Below are 12,098 nucleotides of genomic sequence, written 5' to 3'. Positions count from 1 at the left end.
AGAAAAACAACTCTAAGTTTATTAACGCGTGCTACTCCAAAAGCTAACAGATAGTATTTTAACTCAGCCAGGGCTTTTATAYGGATAACTTAATCTGCATTTTGTCTCCCCAAATGACCCCACGCTCTTTCTTCCAAGGGATCTCTACCTTCTCCAGTGCAGAAAAGGGGGTCATGTGCACTCCTTGGTGAGCAGTTCCCTACATGATTTAGCATGCGCCACTCCAGTATTACTGTGAATATCTTTAAGGGTGTCACACAATACTTAATGGCAGAATGGAACTCCTAATATTCTCATGCAAAAAAAATCCTAATATTCTCATGAGAAAAAGAAAACTAGGCACGGGGAGAATAAATGGTCAAAAGGAAGTGAAAATTTTGAGATGCTTCTGTTCTTTTCCTCCAGTAAAAACTCCTCCCCAGAGGCCGATCTCATCTCCCGACAGCTGCTCATGAGAAGCCCAAAGCTGCCCTCACGTTTTGTCTCCCAACTGCTGGTCTGTGTTATGAGCTTCCTTCCAGGCTCCTCTGTGTCTCCATCAACAACAGGGCATTTTTAAGATTCCTCGTAAYGCAGCCAACCCTGCATTTTGTCCTCGCTAGGGGTGAGAAAAGGCCTTTGTGGAAGGGGAACCAACCTCCCCACCCAGGCCAATTCCAGCGGGGCCGTCTCTCAACCAAGCGCCTGCATGTTTATGTAGAGCAGATCAAGGTATTTTTCTCTAACTTTATCAGTGCAAACTATGATGAGGCAGACAGCCAGAAGAAAAAAAAATGTGGAAAAGTTCAGTTTGAACCAAAGAAGTTGGGTGATACTGTAAGAACCCAACAAAGGGACCCAGGAGAGGGGTTTTACCCCCCTTATCTCTAGGATTTGCCTGCAATTCTGGTCTTCTTTCGGGGATGCAGGAAGTTAAACTTCTAACAAAAACTGGAAGACTCTCCTTCCTCTGACCGGGGAACTCCTAAGTTAAACTCCACCATGAGACCTAACACTCCCAAGTCTCCCAAAGGAACTTTAATTCAAAACKTTAGGCTGCCCTAAGTAATCTGATGAGCATATTACCGTTTTTACAGCAGCAATTCCACTGAAGCCAAGTTTCATAAAAGAAGGCTCCGACTGCACTTGTGTTTTCCTCTTCAGCATGGAAGGGGTTCAAAACACTGCACACATTTGGTATCAAAGATGTGCAATAAATCAGCCTCTGATCTGCTTCCTCYTTCTTTTTCTTCCCCCTTTCTGGTATGGCAAAGAGACAGCTTCTGCACGGGAATTTACCTGTAGAGCGAACCGGAAGATTTTGAACCTTGATCCCGAAACTTTTGCGGGGTTCATCTTTCTCCAGAGATGGAAGCAGCTGGGATGCAGGTGCTGGAACTGCCGTCGACTGAACCGACCGCGCTGGGGACTCGTCGCTCGAGCTGCTGCTGGAGTCGCTGCTGCAAAAGGCAGAAAGGAAACACGGGATCAGCACCACGAGACGCGGCGCGACCCCCAGGCCACATCAGTCACAATTACCCTGCAATTATTTTCCTGAAAAATCCTCAGAGGAGATGGTCAAGAGAAAACGCCTACACTGTCAGCTGGATCTGGCTGCATTCCCTGAAAACGGAGGGGATTTAATTTGGAGTCATGCTGCGTCTCAGCACCTTGGGAGTCAGCAGCAGGGAAGACSAGGAAAGGACACAGGGGCCCGGGTCCCTGCAGGCCTCTCGCAGCAGCAGAGAACGGCACTGGGCTGCCGAGCCGAAAAACAGGTCCCGGCTCCTCCTTCATGCTTCCTATACCTCTTTTGTCTCAAAAAAAGACTGGAACTGACAGCAAAAGCCAACATATCTTGCAAGAAAACCACAGCGARCCTTTCTTCTTGGCCCAAAGCTGCAGGAGGAACCCAGGGAGAGGCACGTGAACGGGCAAACGCCGCTCGCAAGGCCGGGGACAGCGTCACCAAAGCGGCTGCCGGTCAGGCTGCGCTGCGGCGGGCAGCCGTGGGACACCTGCCGCCGCTGCAGCCCCGAGATGTCCCTTCTCCCTTGAATGGGCRGTGTTTGCTAAGGAAACGTGGCCGGGATTTTAACCTGGAGCTCAGATCCCTGTGGGCAACGTTGGGYCAGGCGCGAAAACCACCCCACTGGTTCGAATTGTTGGGCGGCTTTTTAAATGAATCACAAGAAACAGAGAACAAAGGTTTATATGTGTATATATATGTGTCTATATATATATGTTTTTATATATATAGTTCATATATATAGTTTAGAAGTTATATATATTTTTTATATACATTTATATCCATAAAAATATATAAATATAATATATAATTATATATGTACGTATATATAGCATTTATATATATATATATTAGTATTTGTGTGTGTGTGTATATATATATATTTGTATAGCATTTATACACACACATATGGATCCTGGTTTTTTTAAGGGCTTCTATATTCCCTCTTTCTCCTCCATCTTTCCAGGGTGCCCTCAGGGAATGGCCCTGTCCCTGGCATGTCCAGAGCAGCAGAAGGGCAGACGAGCTCCAAAAATGTCAAAAAACAACCCATGGATGCACAATTGCAGGAAAACACCACGAGAGGGAAAAAAAAAGCCAAAATACACTGAGAGTAAAGGGGGGAAAAGCCTCCTTCCGACCTCCTCCTCCACCCTCCCGTCCTGCTGACCCGGGAGCCACCAAGGCTTATTCCCACACCCCTCCTCCAGGGACAGCAACGCAGGAGGAGCACGATGGGATTTTCACAAGACCCGAGCAATAGTCCTGAAAATAACTTCCAAAGCCAGGCAAGGCTTCGACCATCCTCTGCCCATTTACTCTTTCAGTTTTAAGACCTTCTCGGGTCTTAACACTGGTGAAAGACCAACTAGGTTATTCCCTACGACATTTTAAATATTCTTTTTTAAAGACTGTATCTCTTTCAACAAATAGCAGCACTAGATTTCTATTTAAGCGTGGCTTTAAAATGGGAATAAGCTTTTATTTTTTTATTTTCCTTTTTATAAGACGGACTCTATTATTAAAATTACAGCTGTCTCCTGGGGAAAAAAGGGGATCTCCAGGTGACACCATGAGATGCTCTTATAATGAATGTGTCCTTATGATGAACCACAGGCATCTGTGGAATGAAGGCCTCATAAGACAACAGATTTAGTAAGAGAATAGCAAGAGTCTGAGTTCTCCATAAGCCAGACTTGCAGGGCTCAATGTTCCTCAGCTCCAGACTGGATGCTCTGGGAGCAGGAGGACGGGCAGCTCATCCGAGCCGCAGCGCTGCAGGATGCAGCGCAGCCAAACGCAGCCCCGGACACCTCCAGGTGGAAACACAGGCTTCCCGGTAAACCACCCTGGCCTTAAATACACCTGGAAACGGAAATACATAAGCTGGACATGCAAGGACACAACCCCAGTGCGTTAAAATGAAGATATGGCTGTTCCCTTTCCTGTGAGCCATGTGGAAAGCAACTGTCCTTCGGCAAACCTTAGAAATTATTAGAAATCCCTCTAGCCAGAGCTATTGAAGGGCTTTCTGCTTCACCCGCCCCTTTTGCCAGCGTATCCCAAGGAAGATGCTGGTGCTCCCGGACGCTGCGTGCGCTCTGGCAAGCAGCCTTTTCCCAAATGGGAAAACCTGCTCTTCAACATCCAYGTAAACTGCCCGGAGCAGGACGCCAACAGACGGGAGGAAAACCCCAAGCCATCTCCCGAGCTGCCACAACACACACATTGCACAGAAAGGGACTGTGTGCGGGGAACATTTTATTTTTTATTTATGATATTAATTTTAGCCTCTTTTCGTATTTTTGCAGGTCTTGTTAAGTTTTAACATGGAAGTATTTTAGACTCCCACTGCTCTAAGTTGCTYCCACTGTAAAAAACACTGTAAAACCCCCTCATTTGCTTTATATGCAGCTGCCTGGTGCTTTCAGAGAAATGAAGATATGCCCCCCCTCCATCACCAACACTGTAGCTACATCCAATTCATCAATATTCAATCCATTAACAACCCAACCATGAGGTCTTTTCACAGGGGGAGCGGCGCACAGAGGCCACGGMGCAAGAACACAGCACTGGAATTCAGAGCGTGAAAAGGAGCCTCCAAATAGGAGAAGGAAATAGCACAAGGAAAAGGAGCCTCCAAAAAGGAGCCTCCCGCGTGTTTTAAGCGGGGAAGAGGGGCCATGCAAGCCCTGCTTGGGCATCCTGCCCRTGGCCGGTCCCTGTTCCACGGACACGCTGGTTTGCAGGAACTGCGGCTCCCGGTGCTGCCSCGTGTTGCGCAGCCAGCCCGGCTCCATCCAGGGCTCTCGCCACCCGGCCTCACCCAGGTTCTCTTCTTTTTGCAGTTCCAAAAGCTGGCATTTCTGTGCCTTGATTTCTGTGCCGTGAGTCAGGGGTAACACCACCAACACCCCTCCCAGCACCGRGAAGGAACCGCTGCTCCATGCACCTAGAATAAAGCCGGGCGGGAGCAGCAGCAGCCTCTGCCAGCTGCCCACGCACAGGGTTTCAAGGAGAGTCCCCCCCCAGAGCAAGTTCAAAGAAGGAGCAATCGAAAATCACTTAAAATTTGAAAATTTGGCACAGCCTGAAAAAATAAGCAGGAAAAAAAAAAAAAAAAAAAAAAAAAGCTTTTTACTGGCTCTCTAACTGAAACTGTTAAATGAGCTTTTTGGGGGGAAATATTTGGAGATGCCTTTTTTCCCCCCAGCAAAATGAACTGGAATCAGCAACTCTGTCTAGATGAGCTCTGATTCAATACACTGTCAAAATAATCTTGAAGTAAAGCCTATCTCCTAGGCAGCTCTGCTGAGCACGCGAGGACAGGCCTCCCTCAGCAGGGATCCCACAGGTTCCTCACGCGCTTGATGCCAGCAAACAATTCCCACGCCGAGGCAGGGAATCCGAAGCCAACGCAGGGTAATCTCCGAACGGGAATAGCACGAACCTTTTCTTTCCTCCTTGTTCCCTTTCCATGCCAGAGCTAAGTCATGGGAGACAATCCGTATGCAAAAAAAGTCAGCTGGAAATACCGGCTCCCAGCAGCGCTGTATGGTCATCAGGTCTACCCACAAGAGACAAATGCTCCTGAAATTGTTTATACAGTCGCTATCAAAAACAAGCTGCTGTTTGGATTCCTTGGACCTATCTCCAGAAGAACACAGTGCCAGAAAACGGCTCAAGTATCCCAAAAACAGAAGTATATTGTTTGGGGAAAAAAAACAGAAAGATATTGCCAACYAACACGGAGCAGAAGTGTGATGACCGATGTCCAAAGCAGATAAAACCACACCTTTAAGATGTCCCATATTCCAGCTACAGGTTAAAGGAAGCTTGATGCAGATCATGTATCAGAGGGCTTCTCCTCTCAGTGAAAAAGAGCCCCCAAAGTGACCCGTGTACAGGTCCGTGACAGGCTGCTGCTCCTTGGAACTCTAAACCGCGCGCTTGGGGTCTCCCCCGTCCTCCAGGTATGGGCGGTATCTACTGAGCTACCACACGGACAACGGCTGCCCACAGAAACCAGCCCGCTTGTTTTCTTAGGAAAAGTCAGAGCAAGGTGACAACGCGGAGCTGCGGCAAGGAGATATTTTGGGATCCGCAGCGGAAACCACCGCGGAGCGCTGCATCTCACCCGCTGCTGCAATGGCTGCTGCTCTGACACGGCTGGCGATGCCATGTGGCGCGCACGGGAGGGTCGGGGGGGCAGTGCTGGGTACCCCCAAGCACCAAGTATCCCAAGGGGTACCTGGCTGGGTCCCCACTCCAGCCAAGTACCCCTCAGGTAGGTGACATCACCCTGCACCCACAGCCTCGCACCCACAGCCCTGCACCCACAGTCCTGCTTGCTGCATGGCACCAACCTGCACCTATAACTCTGTGCCCACAGCCCCACTCGCTGCACTGAACCATCCTGCACCCATAACCCCGCACCCAAAACCCCACACGCTGCACAGAACCATCCTGTGCCCACTGCCCTGCACCCACAGCCCTGCCTGCTGCGTGGCACCATCCTGCACCCGTAACTCTGTGCCCGTAACCCTGCGCTCACAGCCCTGCACCCACAGCCCTGCTCGCTGCACACCTTGGGCTCGCGTCCCAGAGCGCTGCGGGATGCGACGTTCCCGGCACTGCCTCAAGCCGCGGCAACGCTGCYGCCCAAGGAAACTCCGCTTTGCGACCATCACGTGCAGCCTCCGCAGCTCTTATCAACAGGCAGCTACAAGAAACAACGTGCCAGGGGCGGGGGGGGATTAAAGCACCGCAGGTTAGCGGGAAACACGAAAAYGGGTGCGTGGTGAACAAGAACGGGGCTGGCTCCAAAGAACAGAGCGCTCACACAGACCTACGCAGCACCAGACACCCGGCCAAGCGCCTTCCCTTGCCCTTTTCCGCCCCGCCAAACTCGGAAAGGAGAGTTAATAAATTTCAGAGTGGGAAGGAACCCATAATGTTAAAGAAATGGCGTTTAAAGGCCGTGGGAAAAGGGCACAGCTCCGAGGAGGTGGCTCCTCTATGCTGGAGGTAGCTGAGTGCCAATACATTCATTGTGTTTTGCCAGTACCTGGCCAGTAAGGTTTTAAGATAGTCTTCAAGTCGTATTTACTGCGTTTCCAACCCAAATTCCATGTCTGGCTTACTAAAATCCTATCTGCAATCCACTGATGGGCCAGATGAGTATCTCCTTTTAGTTATTTCATTATTGCATCTGAATGACACCTGAACTTGGATGCGAAGTCAACACTAGTCAGGGAAAAGCCCAACATATTGCTAAGTCAAACGACCACTATGGAAAGCCTAGTGTGCCCAGAAGCCTCCTTGCCCCCGAGTCCTGTGCCCTGGGAGCCAAGGAAGCTTCAGGGGTTCTTATTCCTCAGTGCAACTCAACACCCCACTCAGAGCCATCACTAAATATGCATATTAATCCATGGCTGGCTGCTAGGGACTCTGCCCGAGCCAGGTCGTGTTAGCGCCCGGCGTTGTGACCTGCGTCTGTGTGTCCTCTGGCTTGGTCGTCCCGATGACCCAAGTCCAGCTCGGGTAAAAATCTCTCCCCTGGTTATGGTTAAAAACACGGCCGCTTATCTGCTCAGCAAGCGGCCCCGTCAGCACCCGCGGGGCTGCCGAGAAGGCGCCGCCTTCGCCCTCTGCTCCCTGGCCAGGAGGTCGCAGCCCGGCGGGGCTGCTGTCGTGCTCCGGAGCCCTTGGCACGCTGCTCCCATTACCTGAGCGACCTTCCGAAACGACCCAGGTTTCTCGGGAACAGGAGGCCTGCCAAGAATGGCGCCGAGGCKGAGGCGAGGCCTGTGGAAGGCGATTCCTTTCCCGTGGGGAATGGGAGAGCCGGGGTGGCCACGGGGGCGAAGCGCAGCGGCTGCTCCCTGGCAGCGCGCCGCTGCCTCCGCACCGAGCAAGGGCAGCGGGGAGAGGGGCAGCGGGGAGAAGTTGGCACCCCGCAGAGCTCTCCATTTATCAGCAGTCCCTGCGGGGCAGGAAGCCTTGGCTGGAGCCTGGTTCCCACTGAGCACCCCCCAGGCTGTGAGCACTTGTGTATCCTACAAGGGACAAGGTGACACACGGATGACCACGGAGCTTCCCCTACAGGCAGAGCTTAATCCATCTATATGTTCGTCACACAGATATTTTCCATCTGACTYTGCCTTCCCATCCTACCCTATCTGAGAACACCTCCAAGTAAYGGGCATGACCTTCATGTGTTTTTTCCCCTCAAACCATTCCCACCGCTCCTGCAGCCCCCACACAGAGGCAGGCAGCGCTCCAGGCGGGAAGCYGCGGCCCAGCCAGCCAGAGCAGCACAGTGACCTGCCCGGGAAGAGCTCCCGCTCAGCACCGCTCTCCCAGAAAAACCCCCCGGGTCAGAGGTCTCTGCCACACAGCTCACCCTAGGACAAAAATCCCCTTCGACCTTTGGCTAGAATTACCAAAATCCAGCTACATTAATCTAAATTAATACTTTGCAACTGATACTTCAGAGCATACGAGCTCTCCAGACAAGCATTCCCGCAAGGCAGGTGTGCATTACGGATGGCAAAATAAGGTTTGGAGAGGCCGAGGGCTTCCCCTAAGATGGTCTGAGGAGGTGCCACCGAAGGAGGAGCGGCCTGGGAAAGCCCATCCCGCTGCTCACCAATGCCTTGTGAAGCACCAGCAGGGCAAAATTTAAGGAGAAGCTCCTGGAAAACAACCATGGCTTCCATGAGAGGACCTGCTAAGCACCTTTAAAATACTGGTAGTAACAAACCTGAGCAGTTTAAAGCACAGCAGCTGCTGCTGCCAGGAGCCCTCCCGCACATTCGCTCGAGGCGCAAGCAGCAGCTTCCGCCCCCGGAGCCCCGTCGACAGAGGGGAGAGCTGGAAGTCGACGCTTCTTGTGACCATTTTAAAGCCCCCGAGCCCCAAACGCGTGGCCACCGCCAAGCACGTCACTGATCTGGAGACACTGGATATTCTTCTTTCTGGGAAAGCCTTTTCTTTTGGAGACATTAGAAGCAGAACGGCAACGGGCCTGGCTCGCTCCGGGGTATCACAGTCTCGCGCACACATCAGCAGGGCTTCCCAAGGCAAATCCACTTGCAGCTCCCAGATCCCGCCCACGGGATCCGGTCACGCTTCCCAGGAGCAGCKCATCCTGCTGCCCGGACAGCCGGGCACCGTGTTGGTGGCAGAGAGCTCGCGCTTGTCCCCCCAGGTCTGGGAACACCCCGCCAGGCAGGGCCCTGGGGAGGCTGCTCCGAACCGGTCACTCTGCGCTCCCACGAACCAACAGGATTGTTCTTCGGATGGGAGCCACAGGGAAGCCATGCCAAGACACACAGCTGATGAGCACTGCCTCCCCAGGCCAATTTGGAGCAGGCGAAGCTTAATATAGCAACCCATTTACGGCAGATAACGCTACGCGGCAGCTCCGCATTCCCCAAAGCGCTCGCTGTCATCCCCGCCGCTCCAACGGGGAGCGAAACGGGGCACAGTATTTCCAAATCACAACTGCAAACGCGTACGTGCACTGAGGAGGTTTTTGAAGCAACATCTCCCCTGCCTCACACCTTATAGTGACTTTCAAATAGATACTAACCAGCCTTAAGTCCAGGATAAATTTGGAGGCTCCTTTTACCCTCGCTTTGAGCAATTTTATCAACTGAAGGAAATACCCAAGGGTGCTGGGGTACCCATGTCCTGCACAAAAACTGCTCTTCTCCTGTAAAGGGCTGCTCAAGGCCTGCTTGATGGTAACAGCGTCTCTGTGATCTCYGCTGGCGTATGACAGACAAGACATTGGATGACAAGTTATATATTAACGATTAATTTGCCATTTAAAAATGCAAAGAGCAGATGGAGCTCTTGGCTCTGACACGGAATTACTTCATTTTATGCCCACGTGAAAATAAAAATGCAAAGAATAAAGCAGAATTTGCCATGCCATTTCACGCAGAGAGGAATACCAGGGTTTAAGCCAAGAGAATTAGGGAAAGGTGTATGCAAGAGGTGAAGCAGTCTGCTCGATTTTAAATACAGGATTGTTAGGGAAGCTGTGGCAATTTTTTASGTTTTGCAATGTGCAAAGGTGGGTTTTGGTGCAAAAGTTTTTTGCAAAAGCGAAAGGGTTTTGCAACCTGCAAGGTGGAGCACACGGAGACGGGCAGGGACAGCGCACGGGTAATCCATGAGTAAAGAAGGGCAGCGCGAGGTGGCATGGCCTTCCCAAGGGATTGTCTGGGGAAAGCCGCACGTGCCGCCCGCGGCAGGGCCTGCACGACCTCCAGACCCTCACACAGAAAACATCCACCGGCCAGGCACTGTTAGCCAGGCTTGTTCTTTCTTTCTTATGTTTTCCTCCATGTAAATACGACCGTTTTTCAAAATTAAAGGGAAAAAATACAAGCACGCACATTCAGCATAGCTATTTCTTAAATAATTGCTAGATGGCATCTCTGCCTCCTTGTGACAGCACAACTAAGTGATTCCTCACTTCCCTCCACCTCAAAACAAACACCAAAACCAAAGAGAGCACCTCCAAGTCACCGCTCAGGCGAGCGGCACGGGGGGCCGTCAGGTTATTCCCTGCTGGGGACAAGGATGGATGGAGCACGGTGCTGATTTGGGAGGCACCAACACCGCAGGGAAGCAGGAGCTTCCTCGCCCTGAGAGGAGCTGCTGGAGAGGAACAACCAGGGGACGCAGGACACTTGGCATCTCCGTGCACCTTCTTCCTCCTTGGGAATGCAGTTCGAGAGGAGCCTTTTGCTTCCCACRTTTCCACACAAAGCTTCAGCATTTCATGTTGTCAAACAGATGGCAGAAAATGAATTAAGATGGCCAATATCCTTATTGCTTRTATCCACTTGATAAGTACCATGATTCTTCTTCTTTTTTCTAAACTATTTGATGACTTTCCTGTATTTTTCTCCAGGTATGAAAACGACTGTTTCAGGGCATCTGGGGAAAAAATGCTGAGACACAAAAAGGGTTCTCCAAAAGGCACCAGTGCTACCAGACCACATTTCTAACTGTTTTCTAATCGAGATCATCTCACATTAAATAAAGTAACTGAACTGGAGACATTTTCCAAAGAGGAGTATTTGGAAGGCTTGAATGCCATGTTTTGCTCTTCCAAACTGGAGAGGGACAACTTGTGGCTGGGGGCAGAAGGATGTTTGCTTTCTTGGAAAGCCAACGGGCATCAGAAGCAGCAACATCTGGTTTCCCAAATACTCTTTTGCAAGACTCTTAAGACTACAGAATCATCCCTCAAGTAAGTGCTATTCCTTAAGTGCACACATATTAAAAAGGGTTATTTGGCGCTCTTACTTGTTAAGCACTTTATTACGTAAGGTTTTCAATAACCTGCATATTTTGATAAATAAAGCATCTACATGGTACGCGGCACCCTCTCTTCCCCTCTGGAAACTCAGCTTTTGCTTCTCTTCAACACCACAGGCTTCTGACATTCAAAAATCAGGAGTATGTCCTGGCACATACTGAACGGCTTCCCTTTTATACAACCTTGAAGCCCTTCACGTTGCCTCCAAGGCTGTGATTTTCCACATGCGAAGGCGCTGCGTTCTCTGCTCCGAACGGCACCGCCAGCTGAGCAGGAGGATCTGCAGAGCGGTAGCTAATCGCTCACTAAGCAGCTTTCACGCCTAATACCTTGACGCCATCATTAGTCGTTGGGGCACTCGCAGAGTTGCGGGCGCAGCAGTGAAGGGCAAACTGAGGCGCCCTGTGTATGAACCCCTCCTGTTTTATCTGCTCCTTCACGTGAATACCCGTCGGGAATCGCTCGAGCCGTGTGGTTCCCAGCTCCCTGTGCTCCCCGCAGCGCACACGGCTCCGGGCGCCTTCTCCAGACTCTGCTCCGCAAGCGGCAGCAACGCGCGGGCGCTTCCAGACCAAGGTCGCTCCCGTTTAGTCACCCATCACATCCTATATCTAAGTGAAGCAAACTCGACCAGCAGCATGGCCGAAAGCACCAGCTGCTGCAGAGGATCTTGCTCCGTGATTTCCCAGTTTCATTTCGTTTTTTTTTTTTTTTTTCCCTCTTTTCCCTGGTGGGATTTTGGGTTCTGCTTGTTGTCTCCGCCAGGAAAAGACCACGGRAGACAGCTTTCATCCCGCCCCCGGGAATGCTTCGGGCTAAGCCTCGCTTTGCAAAGCTGCATGGGCAGCTTTGCCTTCCCTGACCTCAGCCAGTTCCTGCCTCTGCCAACTCGGGATGATGAAGCAAAATATTTGGAAGAAAATCAAAGCCTTTAAAAAAAAAAAAAAGAAGAAGAAAAAAAGTGACCGTTGCTTAACACCACGCACGCAGCCCCAAAGCCGAGCGCAACCCCCCAGGAGGGCAGGTCCTCCCCAGGCTACACGGCGTGCGCRGCAGGAGGGGCTCGCTAAGGATGAACAACCATTTTGGGGGTCACCACAGCCCCGGCTGCCTGTAGCGCGCAGAAACCCGCTGTGCGCTCCCGCCAAGGAGCCCGCGCTTCGCGGACGGCCCCTCAGCGGCCGCCGCTGCCCTCGGGGCTTTGTGATGTAGGAGCACGGGGCGGTCCCGCGGGGCGGCGCGGACCCC

The 12,098-nt window shown here is 51.5% G+C and overlaps 1 protein-coding gene across 1 annotated transcript in view; it reads right to left on the bottom strand.

The window, feature by feature from the left end:
- Window positions 1-12,098, bottom strand: part of SPEN (spen family transcriptional repressor) — a 46,121-nt gene that overhangs the window by 21,127 nt on the left and 12,896 nt on the right. The window contains exon 5 of the mRNA XM_026053558.1: window positions 1,279-1,439. Within this exon, the coding sequence (XP_025909343.1) occupies window positions 1,279-1,439 (161 nt within the window). The remainder of the gene's footprint in view (window positions 1-1,278; window positions 1,440-12,098) is intronic.

The sequence above is a fragment of the Nothoprocta perdicaria genome, unplaced genomic scaffold (assembly GCF_003342845.1).
Source record: "Nothoprocta perdicaria isolate Ctin4 unplaced genomic scaffold, notPer1 scaffold_117, whole genome shotgun sequence".
Lineage (NCBI taxonomy): Eukaryota > Metazoa > Chordata > Aves > Tinamiformes > Tinamidae > Nothoprocta > Nothoprocta perdicaria.
The sequence above is the reverse complement of the archived record's forward strand: the minus strand, read 5'-3'. Positions and strand labels throughout refer to the sequence as shown.